This window comes from Nannobrachium achirus, assembly GCF_963921795.1.
Source record: "Nannobrachium achirus genome assembly, chromosome: 6".
Classification (NCBI taxonomy): Eukaryota; Metazoa; Chordata; class Actinopteri; order Myctophiformes; family Myctophidae; genus Nannobrachium; species Nannobrachium achirus.
Genome location: NC_137815.1, coordinates 26811759 through 26829453, shown reverse-complemented (window position 1 = coordinate 26829453; position 17695 = coordinate 26811759). Strand labels below are relative to the sequence as shown.

General features: G+C 42.5%; 1 protein-coding gene across 3 annotated transcripts in view; it reads right to left on the bottom strand.

The window, feature by feature from the left end:
• LOC308286264 (SLIT-ROBO Rho GTPase-activating protein 3-like) overlaps positions 1-17695 on the bottom strand; it is a 112092-nt gene that overhangs the window by 46076 nt on the left and 48321 nt on the right. For all 3 annotated transcript variants that reach the window (XM_080727248.1, XM_080727246.1, XM_080727247.1), the window contains exons 3-4: positions 16762-16924; positions 9621-9683 (exon numbers count right to left, since the gene is read on the bottom strand). In XM_080727248.1, coding sequence (XP_080583374.1) covers positions 9621-9683; positions 16762-16924 — 226 coding nt within the window. The remainder of the gene's footprint in view (positions 1-9620; positions 9684-16761; positions 16925-17695) is intronic.

Genomic DNA, 17695 nt, shown 5'->3' with positions numbered 1-17695 from the left:
CTGTATTTGTTATTAATAATGTATGAGTGGAAAACAATGAGGGGGAGGGGAAATCAATGATAGCAAAGTGCTGTATAATGTTACACGGTAAGACTGTATACAACACTGTATACTCTCAGCAGTATCTCTAACTCAATATTAACACAATACGCCAGACACACAGTGTTGCCATGTCTGCTTATTATAAGCTTTTTCTGCTTGACATGACATGTCACATAAATGCTGTATGCGATGCTCATGCGACCCCAAGTTCTTTTTTGGCTTGTAATCCTAGACCGGGTCGCTTGTTTCTCTGGCAAAATCTGGCAACACTGCAGACAAGCAATATAATACAACGTTTTATTCCAACCATGTTCATGTAACTCTAAGCCTTGTAGAAAATGTAATTATCTAATTATCACGATCTTGCGACTTCAATCAATCCAAACAAAGTTACATCATGAATGCCCACTATGATGATGTTGTTGTTGTTGTTGTTGTCGTCGTTGTTTTAATGGCCGCATTAAAACAAGTACTAAAATACTCTTGTTCTTTTGGTCACCACAACAAAGCATACAACCACAGGTGAGAGAAACATAAATTGACCGGTAACTCGGAAGCTCAAATTCCCTCTTCACCACAACGGTCCAGTAAGAACGTCCACATAGCCTACAGTACTGCGGGCGCCGGCACCAATGTGCCCGCCCATCTCATGTTCCATTTTAGCCTCACTCGTGATCATGATGCCTGGCTGGGAGACAGTGCTTGAACTCCTTGACACGGACCTACAAGTCTGTCCTAGGGATGGGAACCGGAATGAGAGGAACCAGAAGAACCAGAGGAACCAAATCCAACGCTAAGGAACCAGAATCATGCATTAGCATCACATCTGGAACCGGTTTTATCACACTGTCAGAGCTGGTAAGTGGACTTCGCGTCTGCTAGGGAATTCACCAAATATTCGAATATTCGAATATCAAAGTCACTATTCATATTCGAATATCAAAGTCACTATTCGACGTTGTTCCCAGAAGTCGAATATTCGCCTTTTTTTCCTCTCCCTCTCTCTTTAAAAAATAAATAGTTTATAAAACGTGGCTGTAGGAAGTCATAAGAATGAGCTGTCAATGCTCCTGGTGGATGAATTTGTTAATGCTCTATACCAGGGGTTCTCAAACCTTTTTAGGCTGTGACCCCCAAAATAAACATATTTGAACTGGGGACCCCCACCCTGACAAGCAGTTGGAATTGTAGGTATTACATTTAATGTGACTCGGTTCCGCAGATAAAATAGCAGATCTACATGCTCACAACGCCTCGCGTTGCGAGGCGTTGTGAGCATGTAGATCGGCTATTTTCACAATGTTCACCTTTTGCTTACTTAATATTTGACAGTTTGGCCAGTCCTGTCGAATATTCGACTATTCGAATACTTTGTGGTCGAATAATACAAATACTAAAAATCACTATTCGTGAATGCCCTAGTGTGTGGACTTCGCGTCTGCTACCATTACAATACCGATGGTTCTAGAACTTTCTTTTTAATTTCAAGGACCACCATAACTCTTGAAAGTGTACAAATGGAACCAAATGGGTAATGGTCCATTGTGAACAATATGTATGCAGAATTGTATGCATGATTGAATGTACAGTATGTTCATCAAAAGTTATAAAGAAGGCCAACATTTTTGTAATTAGAGAAATGCGTACAAGTGGCCAAATATGTCTTTTTAGACGCAATAAGCGTACTTAAAGTAACACTACTAGCACCCATAAGTCACATCTGCCCATGAAAGATTGTGGTGCATCTTGGGAATAGGCTTATTGTGTCTAAAAGCATCAAAGCTTGTAGATCAGAGCATGTAGAGCTGCTATTTAGTTTGACTAAGTTTCTAACATTGGAACAGATTTACTATGGTACTGGTAAATGGTAAATGGTGCATTTATATAGCACTTTTATCCAAAGCACTTTAGATCGATTCACCCATTCACACACACACACACACACACACACACACACACACACACACACACACACACACACACACACACACACACACACACACACACACACACACACACACACACACACACACACACACACATTAATACACAGATGGCAGAGGAAACCATGCAAGGCACATCGGGAGCAATTAGGGGTTCAGAGTCTTGCTCAAGGACACTTAGGCATTAACTCTGGGTGAGCCCAGGATCGAACTCAGAACCTAGCGGTTCCCATCCAGCCGCTATACCAGCCATTGTACCCCTTAGCCACTGCCTCCCCTATACATATATTTTGTTGCCAATACTTTTGTGCTTTCACTCAAGTCAACTTTTGAATACAGGCCTTTTACTTCTAACAAGGTATGTATGTACATATTATCAGTGGTGGAGAAAGTACTCACATAATTTGCTTAAGTAAAAGTAATACTGCAATACTGCAATATAGAAATGCTCTATTACAAGTAAAAGTCCGGAATTCAAAGTGTAGCCTACCTGAGTAAAAGTATGAATTGTAATTGTAGTGGAGTTGACGGAGTATTGGAACAGAAGTAAAAGTAAACTCTTTTTGTGCGTGGCCTCAGGATCCTCCCTGTATCCGCCTTCGACTCACCCGATTGGACAGAGGGGGGAAACCGTCATCACCATGGAGTATTTATCTGCTCCAGCATAAACGCAAGGTCTGCGCGGCACGCACAAATCCTCTACTGGCATGAAACCGCTCCATTCCCATTGAAATGCATCGGCGGAATGGGGAATCCACTCTCATAGGTACTTTGGTATGACCGCAGCCTAAACCATTCAGAACGGGTACACATAATTGTGTATCATTATTTTATGCTTTAACTATTGAAAAATAGCAGATATACAAGCTCACAGCGCGGCACTCGTAGATCTGCAATTTTTGAAAAATCGTGAAAATTCGAATTTTGACCCGATTCTATAAGTGTCTTTTGAATCCTTCTAAGATTTTTTGAAAAACCTATGTTTCTATGTCAGCAATCTGGCTATACGTAGCCATCGTCAAAGAAAAGGTCCTTTTCGCTTAACTGGAGCTCAGTTAGTCTGTTCTTGAGAGACTACTATGTCAGTGGTTCTCAAACTTTTTCATGTGAAGGACCCCCAAAATTATATTTATTTGGCCACGGACCCCCATCTCAAAATATTTAGTTCCAGGGACCACCCCCAGAAGCAAAATTTGAGTTACAAACGTTCGCTTTGAAAATACATACAGTATATTAAAAGATTTGCACACATTTTCACGACTTTTTCAAAAATAGCAGATCTACAAGCTCGCAGCGCGGCACTTGGTGCCGCGCTGTGAACTTGTATATCTGCTATTTTTCACTGGTTAAAGCATTCAATAATTCTAGGCCTAAAAGCACAAATAACTCAAAAGTGTACAGTACTTGAGTAAATGTACTAACTAAGTTACTTTACACCACTGCAGTACAGTGGCAGTCCAGACTGCTGACTGTGCAGGGAGGCCCGCCAGCCCAGGGGCCAGAACACTTTCTCCTTCAAACTGCTGTTCAAAAAAAAAAAAAGAAAAAAAAAGAAAACTTCACACAGTGGGAGGAAAAACATGCAAATTCTCCCCTTTTCATGTCCTCTCCGCATCAGGAAGAAAACGACCTGTTTGAGGCTCACAGCTGCTGATAAGGCATATCTGGCGCGGAACAGGGAGTTCTGCCCGAGTTCTGCTTCGTTGCACGGTGGCGAGCGTAGACCGGCTATTATTCGCCTCGCGACACCGCCGTGCGAGGCAGGAAGGGCTGCGGTTCTACACTGCTTTGATTGGGAGGGCAGAACAAAATGTTGATCGGTCGACGACTGCCAGTCCAAGGCTATGTGGTACTGGGTTCCATCGGCTGATAAATTCTAACGTAATGTTCCTTTGGACTGGCATTAGAAAACAAACCGTGGCCAACAAAGGCATGTTTGCAGGTATGTTTTGGCTTTTTGCTGGACATGGTGGAGTATGCTTGAGGAGTAATGCAGATTATACACAAAATCCTTTCTCACATGCACTCACTTCCAGCCTATCTCTCTCCATCTCTCCATCTCACACACACGCACGCACCCACCGAGGAGAGACTGATAGATAGGCATGGCAGGTTTCTCTGGATTTTGTGATGAAACAGTGTCGGTTTGGTGCGACAGTTCAGTTCGGTTCTCAGTTATTACTTGCGCCAGCAGAGTGTGCAAGCACAGCGTTCGGTGATTTTGTGTGTGCCGTGTCTGTTTGCGTAAATGTATGCGTAGCCAATCAGGGACCAGCATTCTTGGTGACATCACCATCAACAGCCAATGAGGGACCAGCAAGTGCGACCTGACATAAATAACAGGGCGCGCTATGCAAGTGCACAAGTAGGCCATACATGGCCACGAGTGCACGAGAGGCAAGTTGGCACCTTGACAGAGTCTGGTTTTAGATTGTGGGGATGTTTGAACCTCTACAGCTACTGTACCAGGCCGTCCCCCTGGCACGTGCACACATAGACATCAAAGGGGGCCTGAGCCATGAGGATATTGCCCTTTTATCCATCTGTAAAAAAGTGCCCTCTCCAGACCATGCATGCAGTTTTTACTGTGGTGAAGGATATGCAAATGCCCTCTTTCCCTGCCATACCAGAAGGCAGCATTCAAGAGAATTGCCTTATCCATACTTTGCTGAACTTGGATGCAGCATCTTATGTTGAAGAAATTCTCTGTGTAGAAATCAAGCATCGAAAATAGCCAACCTCCAGCTGTGACGCGTTGTGAGCTTGGAGGTCTGCTATTTTCAATATTTTCACCAAAAGGCCCTTTTAGAAATTTCAGCCCCTGCCTCTCTAACATTCTCTGCACGTCCCTGCCGTCCCCCAAAACAAGCCTGAGGACTGAAGGCTTGGCATGCAGGACACAGGACTAGCACAGCACTAGAGCCCGGACCAAACCTTATATTTCGGTTTGGACGCTATATCGTCTATACCAGTGGTTCTCAACCTGTGGGTCAGGATCAACTGGTGGGCCATGAGGATATTGCAAGTGGGCCCGCTAATAATTGACAAACAAAAATAAATGACACAGTCCTTTTACACCAGGATGGGACTCCCTTTGGGGGCTCCTCACTGGCAGGTGTGTCAGTAGGATACAACAGCAGTGACAATTAGGGCTGTCCTCGACTCAGGATTTATCAAGTCGAAGTCGAGTCGGGGTTTAATCCGACTCTTCGACGAATCGTTTTATATAAAAAGGTTAAAAAAAAAGAATCAAGTGTTGCTTTAAACAACATTCCTGTGTAGAACTACATACAGTTCAGAGCACAACGCTGCTGTATCAAAGAGCTACAGAAATGTTGTGTGCCAACTTTATCAGAGCTGTGAGGTGACGTCTGTCTTTGCCATTTCGCCCATTGCTACTTCTCAGCATTAGACCACCACCACCATCACTCAGCGTCCAGTGTCAAAGTGAAAGTGGCTGGCAGTGGCTATCTGCATCAAGTAGCTAATAACAAGTTGAAGTATTTCCTCTCAAAACGGTTAATTTCAAAATAAGAGCCTCCAGACGTGACTTTCAAGTCACGTCCACTGGTTTTACAAGTAGAAGTAAGATAGACTCAATTAGAAGTACATGACATACCAGACCAGACCAGTCCATTGCTCTTTACCGCACGGCAGTCGAAACTGGTGTTATTATAAATACTAGAAGCTCGGCGACCTGGCCAACTCGGAACAATGTAAATAGGGAATGAATGCCCCGCCCTTTAATGCAAACCCCATTATACCTGTTTTGATAGGACCCGTTTTGACCATCTGTCTGCCTGTGTCCATTTATGCCCATATATGGAGATATCTGTATCTGTCTGTCTGTCTGTCGGCGTCCATTTTATGTCCATATATGGAGATCACTGCAGTTATAGTTCTGGGTCCATTTTATGCCCATATATGGAGATATCTGTCTATCTACGTCCATTTTATGCCCATATATGGAGTATCTGTCTGTGCCTCCAACTGTGTTGCAGACACAGTGCCGGTTCCCCCTTTAATGCAAACCTCATTATACCTGTTGTCATAGGACCCGTTTTGAACATCTGTTTGCCTGTGTCCATTTATGCCCATATATGGAGATATCTGTATCTGTCTGTCTGTGTCCATTTTATGCCCATATATGGAGATCTTTGACCATCTGTTTGCCTCTGTCCATTTATGTCCATATATGGAGATATCTGTATCTGTCTGTCTGCAATCCATTTTATGCCCATATATGGGGGCATTCATTTTATGCCCATATATGGAGAACGCGCGTGCCCGTGGGACGAACGGTTCTCGAGGTACGCGGATTACATACATACATACACACTCACAGAGATTTTTTGTTGACTCATGTGGCGTACGTGATGTCAGAGCCTTTTATGAAGTGATGTCACAATGAGTCAGAGCTTTCGCCGATTTCCTCCGGAACAGCCTGATGTCAACAATCAACCCCGCATAAGGAGATTCCGAACGTTTCGCGCCGGTTCGGGAAAACCGCGCGTCGGGTCGGGTCGAGACCCGGCACTGCACTCCGTGCCGCGGCGGGGAACGCGCGTGCCGAATCTGAAGCCGGTGGGATGAACGGTTCTCGAGATACGCGGATTACAGACACACAGAGACTTCTCGCATTTATAGATAGATAATTACCACCGACGGCACGACTCAAACAATTACTTTCAACTGCGGGGTCTTCGACTGACTCATCCACGTGTCGATTTTATACAGCCCTAGTGACAACAACACAGCAATGTGTGTCGGGAGGAACATAACGACTAAATTGGAGAAAAAAAAGACAATGATGTCATCATCAGTATAATGTCATAATTCCACAAATGAAGCCATTAATATATACTGTACATCATAGGTGACGTCACAGATTGGTCAAATGAAGTCAGAGGTCCACGGGTGGCCACGCCTTAATTTATTTTGTATTATTATGCCAGCAGAGCGCGCAAGTACTGCTTTCGTTGGCGGGCCTGATAATTATATAAACAACAAGTTGCAAGTTGCCAACTTGCCCACCCACATGCATACAGACAGCACCGATCGCAGTACTTGCGCACTCTGCTTGTGCACAAGTAGGCCATACATGGCCATGAGTGAACAAGGGGCAAGTTACCTCGACAGAGTGCAGTCTAGTTTGTTGCTGTTGTTAGTCATGGCTGCCAGTTCCCACCTGATGGCGTGTGTGAGTTCTGACTGCTCCAGATCATACTGAATGACTGCCAGCTTGCATAAGGTCTTCAGGCTAGGACTTAAGTTTAACATGCACAGTTCACCAGGTGTGCCGTATCCTCCAAAGAAGATGATAAAATCTCTCACAATGCAACAACAGCACATCCTCCTGTATCCACACAGGACATTTTCTTTGGGCTCAACCTTCTTCCAGGAGAAGGTCATTGGACTGAATTTCCAGAGATCGTTGAAGGCCTGGTCAAGAATGCCACCAAATATGTACAGCTCTCCATTGTAGGCAAAGGCTGAATGTAGCAAGCATTTGTCTGGAAGAAGCTGTGCAGAAGGTGTTCTCAGCCAGCAGTTGGTCTCTGTGTCAAACACTCTGATGATGTTGTGGTTGTAGTAGGAGGCTCCGCCCCCAAAAATGTACATCTTTGTCCCGATGATGTTGGCAGAGTGGCCTGTTGAATCAGGTGGTGGAATGCCTCTGATATTAATTAAAGACCAGACCATTGTGGTGGAGTCCAACTTGTAGATGTCATTATACCATTTACCACTGCTGAATCCTCCATGAATGTACATGACCTTCCCCAAAACACAGGCTGAATGGTCCCGCCTTCCCTTTGGAACAGTTCCAGAAACCTTGGGCTTGAACCATCTGCCGTTGTCGACGTCAAATGCATAAAGTACGCTGTCGTTCTCCCCTGCTGTGTCATAATAACCACCCCAGATGTAGATATCTTCTATCAGCACAGCTGTGTGGCCCCAGCGCCTGGATGGACCCTCAAGGTGACAATCTCCTCTTCCAGTTGTCACTGGGGTTGTAAACTTCCTCCAGCGTAAAGACACAGTGTTGAAGACCTGAACATCAATCTTTTTCTTGTCGCTGCACCCCCCAAATGAGTAGACTTTGTCTCCCACGGCAACAGCAGCATGACAACATGTCAACATGCCTCCGTTTAGATGCAGCTGCCAACGGTACATTTCTTACAACAGCTCTTCCAGGGTTTAAATTAGATTCCTGAAGGGTTGTGGAACAGAATGGTGTCCTATTGTGTTCTCTACCACTTATATTGGTTCAGTGGCACAAACACCACGCAAAGTTTGACCAATCCACAAACTGATGGGTTGGGCTGGCCAATCAAGGAAGTCCATTCATGGCGATGTCCCTAATATGGTAAATTAGAATAGACTTTATTGCCATTTGCACAAGTGCACAGGAATTCTTGGAGCACAGCTCCCAGGGTCAGCCCCCCTCAAGGACCATTGGTGGTCCCCAGACCGCTCGTTGTATGTAAACCTCTGCTTTATTTGGATGGTACAGTGGATTTGACAGGAAATGGGCCAGGGAGACAGGGAGTGACACGCAGCAAATGTCCACTGGGCTCGGGAATCGAACCTGGGACCCGCTGTCAGGCTGCATCAGAGCCTAGTATCATGTGGCACAACGTACGCCTCAACCACTTTCCACCTGGTGTCCCTATTTTGGGTGTCATATTACAGGCACAAAAAAAAAAAAAAAAAAATTGCAAATCTACAAGCTGTCAAGGTGTGCGCATTGTGAGCTTGTAGATTGTCTATTTTTGGGACATTTTTTGGAATATTGCATTAAAGGGACTACACCATGTTTTTGGTCTTCCCAGTGAATCTTCCAGCCCAAAAAATGCCAATTCATTAACTCATTCATTCATTAAAAAAATCATTAAGCCTTGCCTTTCATTTCAGTGATTTTCTGAATGGGTGTGTCTGAACGGTACTATTTTGAAATCTGCCCTCGCCTTTAGTGTGTGTGCGTGCGTGCGTGCATGCGTGCGTGTGTGCGTGCGTGCGTGCGTGATCTGCTATTTTTTTAAGATTTGTATACATTTGAAAACTTGAAAACATTTGAAACGGTACTTTCTACTTTTGGTACTTTAAGTACATTTAGATTTTTGAACTTTTACTCAAGTAAATTTTAACTACCAGACTTGTACTAGAGCATGTTTACATGGTAGTATTTGATACTTTGACTTAAAGGGGAAGACCACCCATTTTCAATATTGAACTATGTCATTAATATACCTTAGAGGAGTTGTGTGGAAATAAAAAAAAAGTTCCCCCTCTTCTGTGTTGCCTAGAACTGGAAGATTGATTTTTGGGGTTTGTATTGTAAAGTACAATGTGTGATGTCATCAAGTTGTAATTTGCAATACAAACCCCAAAATCAATCCTACAGTTCTAGGCAACACAGAAGAGGGGGAACCTTTTTTTATTTCCACACAACTCTTCTAAGGTATATTAATGACATAGTTCAATATTGAAACTGGGTGGTCTTCCCCTTTAAGTAAAGAATGTGGGTGCTTTCCCCACCACTGCATACTGTATTATCTTCAAACAATAAAAGCACACAGCAGCACACAGATAGAGACACAGAGAAGGTTTAGGCTCCAGGTTGTTCCAACTCACCGTGTACAGCTCATTAGTGACTTTCACCAGCTCCTCGTGCATCTGTACGCCGATGTCTTTGCTCTGCAATCGACAGAAAAAAGAAGCGAAAAACAGGTGATCATTTGCATCGACAGCCCCCACCCAAAAAAGACAAAGAAAAAGAAAGTACACAATTCAAAATGTCTTATTCTAAGACTGCATTGCCCACATTTCATTTGCCGTTCTCGACATGCTTTTAATGCATACTCCCCCGGTGAGGGATGTCATCTCTGAAACTGAAATGTCATTTTTTTTCATTTTTCTCTGCAGCAGGAATGGCACCGTATGGTGTAACAATGCTATGAGTGTACAGGCGGGATAAAAATAGAAAACCTGCGCAGTGAGAAGCAGCAGGGACATTATTTTTTTTTTTCCAAGGACAACAGTAACAGTTTCAACTCAGTTACAGGAGCCAGCGTGATGGATTGGTCGTGTCCCCTGCAACAGGGCTTCTTGGCACATAGCAAGAGAGGGATGGATGGATGGGAGCGATGGAGAGCAGGCACGTGGACACATAGACAGCAATGGGGGCTTGAGCCCCTGCCCTTTTATCTGTCTGTAAACAGAGCCCTCTCCAGACCGAGAATGTAGTTTTTACTATGGTGAAAGAAATGCAAAGGTCCTCTTTCCATGCCATACCTGAAAGCAGCATTCAAGAGAAATTGCCTTGTCCAAACTCTCCCCCAAACATCAACGCAGCATCTGATGTTGAAAGAATTTCCCTCTCTGTGTAGAAAATACACTCCAACTCAAAACGCGTCGCGCTGCGACACGTTGTGGAGCTTGGAGGTCTGCTATTTTCGATGTTTTCAACAAAAGGCCCTTTTAGAAGTGTCAGCTCCTGCCTCTCTGATATTCTCTGCACGTCCCTGGATGTGAGCGATCACTCTGCTGATCCCGTTGAGGGGAGATGGCGCGAGCAGCGGAGGGTCCAATGAAACCTATTCCACATTGCTGTGCTTCCGAAGGCCCCATTTGCCAAAAGTAGTGTTGATTCCGTCAACTGAAACTATGACGGAAAATGTTCGTCCACTACCTTTTTTTCACTGACGAAAACTGAATAGAATGAACTAAGCCACGATGACTAAAACTAAGGCTAAATATATTGACAATTTTGACAACAAAACTAGACTAAAAAGTTAGGGAGGGACTAGTGGAGAAGAGCTCCAGTAGAAGTAAAAGACATGTTTGGTTGTGCTCGGGTGTTGCGCTCTGAAAATAGCAGATCTACTTTGTGACCTTGTATATTGGCTATTTTCAGCATGCAACCAAGTGTAAAATCACCCCATCAAGGCCCGCCAAAAGAAAATGTTTGTCGACAAAATCAACTGTAGATTTAAGCGAATAAAACTGACTAAAAGATGACTAGAACTATTCAAAAGACTATGACTAAAACTAAATCAAAATGTTGCTGTCAAAATCAACACATACTGCTGATCCTGTTGAGGGGGAGATGACGCGAGCAGCAATCTATTCTTTATTGCTGTGCCCCATTTGTCAAAAAGACACACAGCCCTGCATATCCAAACCTTTCCCTCGGCAGATATCATAGTATCAGGTCATTCCCCTCACATTAATGAAACAATGCTGTGTTAGTGTTGTAGTACAACAGGGGATCCGGAAGCCCTAGAGGGATGTCCCCCTTGAGTTACTACAAGGGGGGGGGGTCCTCAACATGGCCGGTGTAGGACTACATTCATAGTCTTGTGTGGCCAGACTGTTGCCTCCCCCAATTTTCTAATGCTTCCAGTCTAGAGCTCTTTAGATGATTAAAGGGGAAAGCAGATTTTGAAGCCTCCTCCCCACTTCTGTTTTGTGTTTACAGTCACGCAAAATAATCAAACTGTATAATCATACTGTATATAGCTTGCTTATTAGCAGAAATGTAAATGTCCAAATCAAATCGAAAGATATTTTTAAATATATTTTCGTGAACAGAAATGACAAACAGATGACTGATTGTAGGTGTAGTTCCAGACGTTTCTTTTTATAGCATTCAGAGACTGTGGAATAGTTGTCTGGCTACGCGAGACTAGAACATTCATAACAACAATCTTCTCTTATGGGAATCCGATGCTGATATCATTATTGTGACGACTCAAGTTACTGAGAGAGAGCATTTGTTGCGGGCTGTTTTTAAGTATAAGTGCATTTATAATGCATTATAATGCACTTACAAGGCTTCAATATACTCCTATTCTTTTTTATAATTATGCACAACAACAACTTAAAACAAAATCCCTTTATAATACAACTAAAAACAAAATCCCTTTATAACTGACCAAGTCATGGTAGCTATAATGTGCAGTTCCGCTGAGCTTATAATGCATTATGACCAGTACTTATAATACTTCATAAACATTCTTATACTTTGTTATGGATAACTATAAACATTCGTATTAACATTTAAACAAGTGTTATGAAGTCTTTTAGGCACGTTATAATGCATTACAAATGCGATTATAGTGCATTAATTTATAGACCATACCTTTAGCCTTTAAGACCTGGAACGCAATTGTGTAACTCTACACTTTAACCGTTATTAAAAATAGCAGATATACAAACTCACAGCGAGCTTGTAGATCTGCTATTTTTGAAAAATCATGACAAATTGAGCAATTTGAATATATTGACCCGATTCTATGAATGTCCCCAAAATTCTACGTTTCTGGAAAACCTATGTTTCTATGTCAGTGGTGCTCAAACTTTTTCATGTCAACGACCCCCAAAATGATATGTATTTGGCCACGGACCACCATCTCAGGGACATCTTAGTTCCTAGTTCCAGGGACCCCCAAAAGCAAAATTAGAGTGACAAAGGTTCGCTTTAAAAATACATATATTCAAAGATTTGCACAAATGTTCACGTCTTTTCAAAAATAGCAGATCTACAAGCTCGCAGCGCGGCACTATCTGCTATTTTTTCAATAGCTAAGGCAGGGGTTTTCAAAGTGGGTGACGGAGCACGCTGGGGTGCCGCGACGACAGTCCAGGGGTGCCACAAGATCATTTGATAATATTTCGAATTTATTTGGACACTTGAAAAAATATTTTGTATCATTTTAAACTTGAAGTACAAAGTTATTTTCAGTCAGTTCTAACCAAAATGGCTATTATCTCAACGTTTTCCTCGCAAAATAATCACTAAAATATCATTACTGTCAGGCAGAAACCTCTGTCGCACAAAACTAGTGAAAACCGCCGATCTACAAGCACACAACGCCTCGCATCTATGCAAGGCGTTTTCACTAGTTTAGTACATTTTATAGAGATAAATACAAAACGAACGGTTTTGGACATACAAGGTTTCCACCCGACAACGATGATATATGTATAAATATAAGGTGCCGGGAGTGAAAATTATAATGTAGGGGTGCCCTGGATTAAAAAAATATTCATGGGGTGCCCTGAGACAAAAAAGTTTGGGAACCCCTGGACTAAAGTATAAAATAATTCCATGTCTTAACGGGTTTCCGTGTCTTCTATCTGCCTGCCCAGGGGCACATATGTCCCTTCCACAGCCAGGCTCATCGCCTGACAGAACACAAGTCTCTGGAGGCCGTCAATCACGGGAGCGTCTCGTCTGACACTGTGGATCGATGCTGAGCCTGAGCTGTCTGTTCGTCACGATCCTCCAAGCATCCTAGCGCACCGCTCCTCTACGTGGGGGGCTGGGGGAATTTCGTAATTTTGATAAACTTTATCACTTTTATAGGATTTTGGAAGATCTTTATAAAAGAAATAGAAAAATATGGAACCTTAATGTGTACCGATTTGTAAATAATCATGTATATTTTTAGAAAATCATGTGTATTCAAAAAATTATTCATGTAACAAAATAATCATGTCACTTTTTGAATCCTTTTTAGATTATATTTCTGAATCATGTTTATAATCATGTATCACTGAAATTCGCTCCAGCTCACCAGGTGGGGCTAATAATTACCAGTGTTGAATTTGTATATAAAGACAATGATTTCCGATTTATACTGAAGAAGACCGTAACAGGTCGAAACGTCTATTTTTGCTGCTTGTTAATGAAAATAAAAGTTTGGAGCGACCAGAAAGTGAGTGCGAGCTACCTTCTTTGTTCCTAGTATTACTGCGTTGGCACCGGAAGATGCGGATGTGCGTTATTTTTTCTTTGAGTGTGGCTGGGGGGACCCCCCCAGGGAACTTTGAGTGGGTCCCAAGGGGGTCCCCATGTTAGGACAATATGAAATTGTCATGTTCATTTATTGTGACGGAAAGAATTGCGATTTACGATACTATTATTGTTATAATCAAAATATCCCCAACATCCATAATCCTGGGGCGGAAAATTTGCCAAAAAATAGAAGATCTACAAGCTCGCGAGATTTGGTCGAGAGTGAAAGAAAGACTACCCTATTGAGTATTGAGTATGTTATTTCCAGGTCCGTTTTACCAATTACAGTATAGAAGGTTTAAATGGTACCAGATATGCAGCTTGGCAAATAAAAGGTGAATTGATCCCAGTGCATGACAGAGGACAATTTCACGATAAATAGTAATCTCCACAATACAATTATCGTGAGAGTTTTTTATCACGATAAACGATAATAACGATTATCGTCCAATCCCTACCCCAGGTAAATGATTGACCCTTGAGGGTCTATCTGTCCCAAAGCTAAAGATGGTACCAAATGATTATCGTATTATGATTAAACTAGGAGTCCGATTTCTTTAAAAAAAAAAAGTGTACAGAAAGTGTTAACATTATGGTTTTTATGTAAGACCAATTTGTGTATATGTTACAGTCAGTTTGGATAACTCAGTGAGATTGGGGTAAGAGCACTCGTTTTGTCGTTCACCACACACCCCTAACACCACCTGGATCAATTCACCTTGATAGTCTATTATCAGCGCACCTGTGTAATTCTGCGTATTCACCATGAGATGGCAACAACAGCCATTCACTTGTGTAGTCGCTGACGTCACTCGCTTGTGACACCTCTTTCGTTGTTTATCTGCTAGCCTAGCTCAGCTGTGTTTAGCCATTAGCTTACTATGCCTAACTCTAACCCTAAACCTAACCTTAACCTCTGTAAAACTATGCCTAACCCTAACCCTAACCCTAACCTCCGTGGGGTAAGGCGCTATCATTCCTGCCGACGCTACGTCTCGTTGCCGTTGTTGTGGATCAAAACGACCGCTTGTTCCGCCCCGCGCCGCACGACGAGCGCTCCTGTTCTCAATATCTCTGAAACTCAAAAAAACTGTGACGTATACATACATACAGTATGTGCATGCCATCAGAGTGTATGTGTGTGAGGAATGTGCTATGATCCTCAACATTATGTCATTGTGTATTCAGTAAGTGTGAGAATGTGGAACAGTAGCAGCATTGTTGTCACACCTAATTCTGACTGAAACTCACTCCTCCTCACAAGTGTGTGTTGAGTCATGAAACGAAACGCAACAGAGACACTGCGAAACAATGTTAACCACTTGAACCCTAGCGTCGCTATTCTGTTCTCCCTGTTCTCCCTTACACTAATGAAGGCTCTGTTCCATGTAGCGTAGAATAGTGGTTCTCAAACCTTTTTGTTTAAGGACCCCCATAACTTTGAGAGTGTACAAATGTGTTTGTACACACCCTTAACAGGCCATTTAGAATACCCTAAAGGAACCATGCACGAGGGTCTCTGGACCACACGTTGAGACCCACTGGTGTAGCAGAGTGTTTCCAGTGAGACAACATGAAACAATATCAGCACCCTGACTCTGTTTGGCCAGAATGAAACAGAGCATTCATTAGTACGTATAACTGCATGGTAAGACCGTTGAAGGGAGTAAGGAAGTGTCCCATTTCTCTCTGACACAGGCTGCTGCTGTTCATAGAGCCTATTCTGGGTACGGAGGGGACATTTGCCAGAAGTAGTCAGCTTGTAGATCAGCTATTTCTGACGACAAGATTTGGCGTATATGTTGGGGGAAAAGGGCAGTTGTAACTCAAGTTTGTTTTTACTAAGACTAGTAGTTTGTAGAGGACAGGCCTAGATAAAAGCATGGTGCACTTGAAGCAGAGGACAGGTGAAATGAAGATGCAGATAAAATGGAGTCGTCAGTGACCTGTCCCCAGCAGGAATGCAGGTGTGCACAGGGAGGCCACGCTGATGCTAATTTTAAGCAGGTAGTGGGGCAGCTTTCAGCTGAGAGACTCATTGTCCCCAGAATACTGCAAGCTGCTGGCTGCATTAAGGGGTTTCAAAGTTAAATGCCAGTGGTGTGGAAAGTAACTAAGTACATTTATCCAAGCACTGTACTTGCAAAATTTTGAAACATGAAAAAGTTTGAGAACCACTCATATACTGTAGCAACATGGTTTTTCAGAAAACTGCTAGGATTTAGAAGATTTCTTTTAGAATTTAAAGTATTCAAAATCAATACAAAAACATCTAAGCAGCATGTCACGTTTCCCTTTTTTTGTTTCAAAATGTCTAAAAATCTTTCTAAATTAGCCAATCCACAAGCTCACAATGTGATCACGGTGCGTTTTGAGCATCGCGATAGACAAAGTAAAATGACTAAATTGGTTAATGTGTATTTTCCAATAATAATCTTCTGTAAATACAAAGCAACTAAAGAATTGAAAAATAGACGTACTCAAGTAAAGTAAAAGTTGCCACAAAATGTAATTGGACAGCAATTACAGTAATTGAGTAAATGTACTTACAGTACTTACTTTCCTGCATAAAACAGTGGTTCCCCAAACCTTTTAGCCCGCACCCCAAAAGAGACATTTGAAGTCTGCCCGGGAACGGGACCCAAATGAGTAAAAATGTCTTGTAAGATTGTCTATTTTCACGTTTCACCGCTTAAAAGTAAAATTTGTGGAATGTTCTTATAATTGTTTAAATCTTATTCATGCGATTCTTTGGGAAAGTGGTTTGAATTTCTTTTTAACGAAAGAGGACAGGGATATTCACTCGCAACGCACAAAAACCCACAATTGCGGTCCCAACCGACTGTTTGTGAAACAGTGGCATAAATTGTGCTTCATTTATCGTTTTGAAGCCAGTGATATTTTGTGGTCACTGGTCACTGAAAACCCAAATGACAGTAACACGTTGGCATCCAATAGGATCTGAATAGTAACCTTTTTAAAGAGTCTGATGACATCCTCGCCCACGTGTGCCAGGCGGACAATGACGTTGTTGTTGTAGATGTCGCTGAGTGTGGCGTGGTCCCTGCTCTCACGCCGCGTCTGGTTCAGGACCAAATACCAGCAGTTCACTGTCGACAGCAAGTTCTGGTCCTTCCTGGAAAGAGTCGAAAGAACAAGAGCTCATGAATTAGATTTCATTCAAGGACTTAACGACAGATATGAAGTATAAAAGTCAAGTTTTATGGCATAGTAGGAATTAATTAGAGGGTGAATGTTTGGGCTGTACTGTACAAGTAGAATGTGACTTTCCTCTTCTACCCCGGTTTCCTGCAAAATGTGCTGTAATGTTTTATAGTAAAATATTTAGGGCTGGGACTTTAACTGATTAATTGTGATTAATTAATTACAGAAAATTAACGTGATTAAAAAAAATAACACATTTTAATCACACTTAGTTTTTGCACCACAGAACCTTCAGTTTCGGGCATACCGATCATAGCGATGCACCAACCAAGAAGAGACAACAAACGCAAAGGGAGAAGTAGCCAAGGCCCAGTGGATGCAAAATTTAGATTTAAAAAACTCACTTTGATTCACTCATACAACAAAATGTGTTTTACTTGAAAAAAAAAATGCTTCTCGGGTCAAATATTAATGTGCGATTAATTGCGATTAATTAATTACAAAGCCTGTAATTAATTCGATACATTTTTTTAATCGCATCCCAGCCCTAAAAATATCATGATGTCACGTGAAACTTGACCAATCATGGAGATTGGCCCATTTATAGTCTGGTTGGCCGAAATGTCATGTGAAGCTCACCAATCCTCATGCTTATCAGACGGACACATGCCCATTTATGGCCGTCTGATTGGCTAGGGGCATAGACGGCCCCTCTCGTGGCCCTTATATATGCCTCGATATT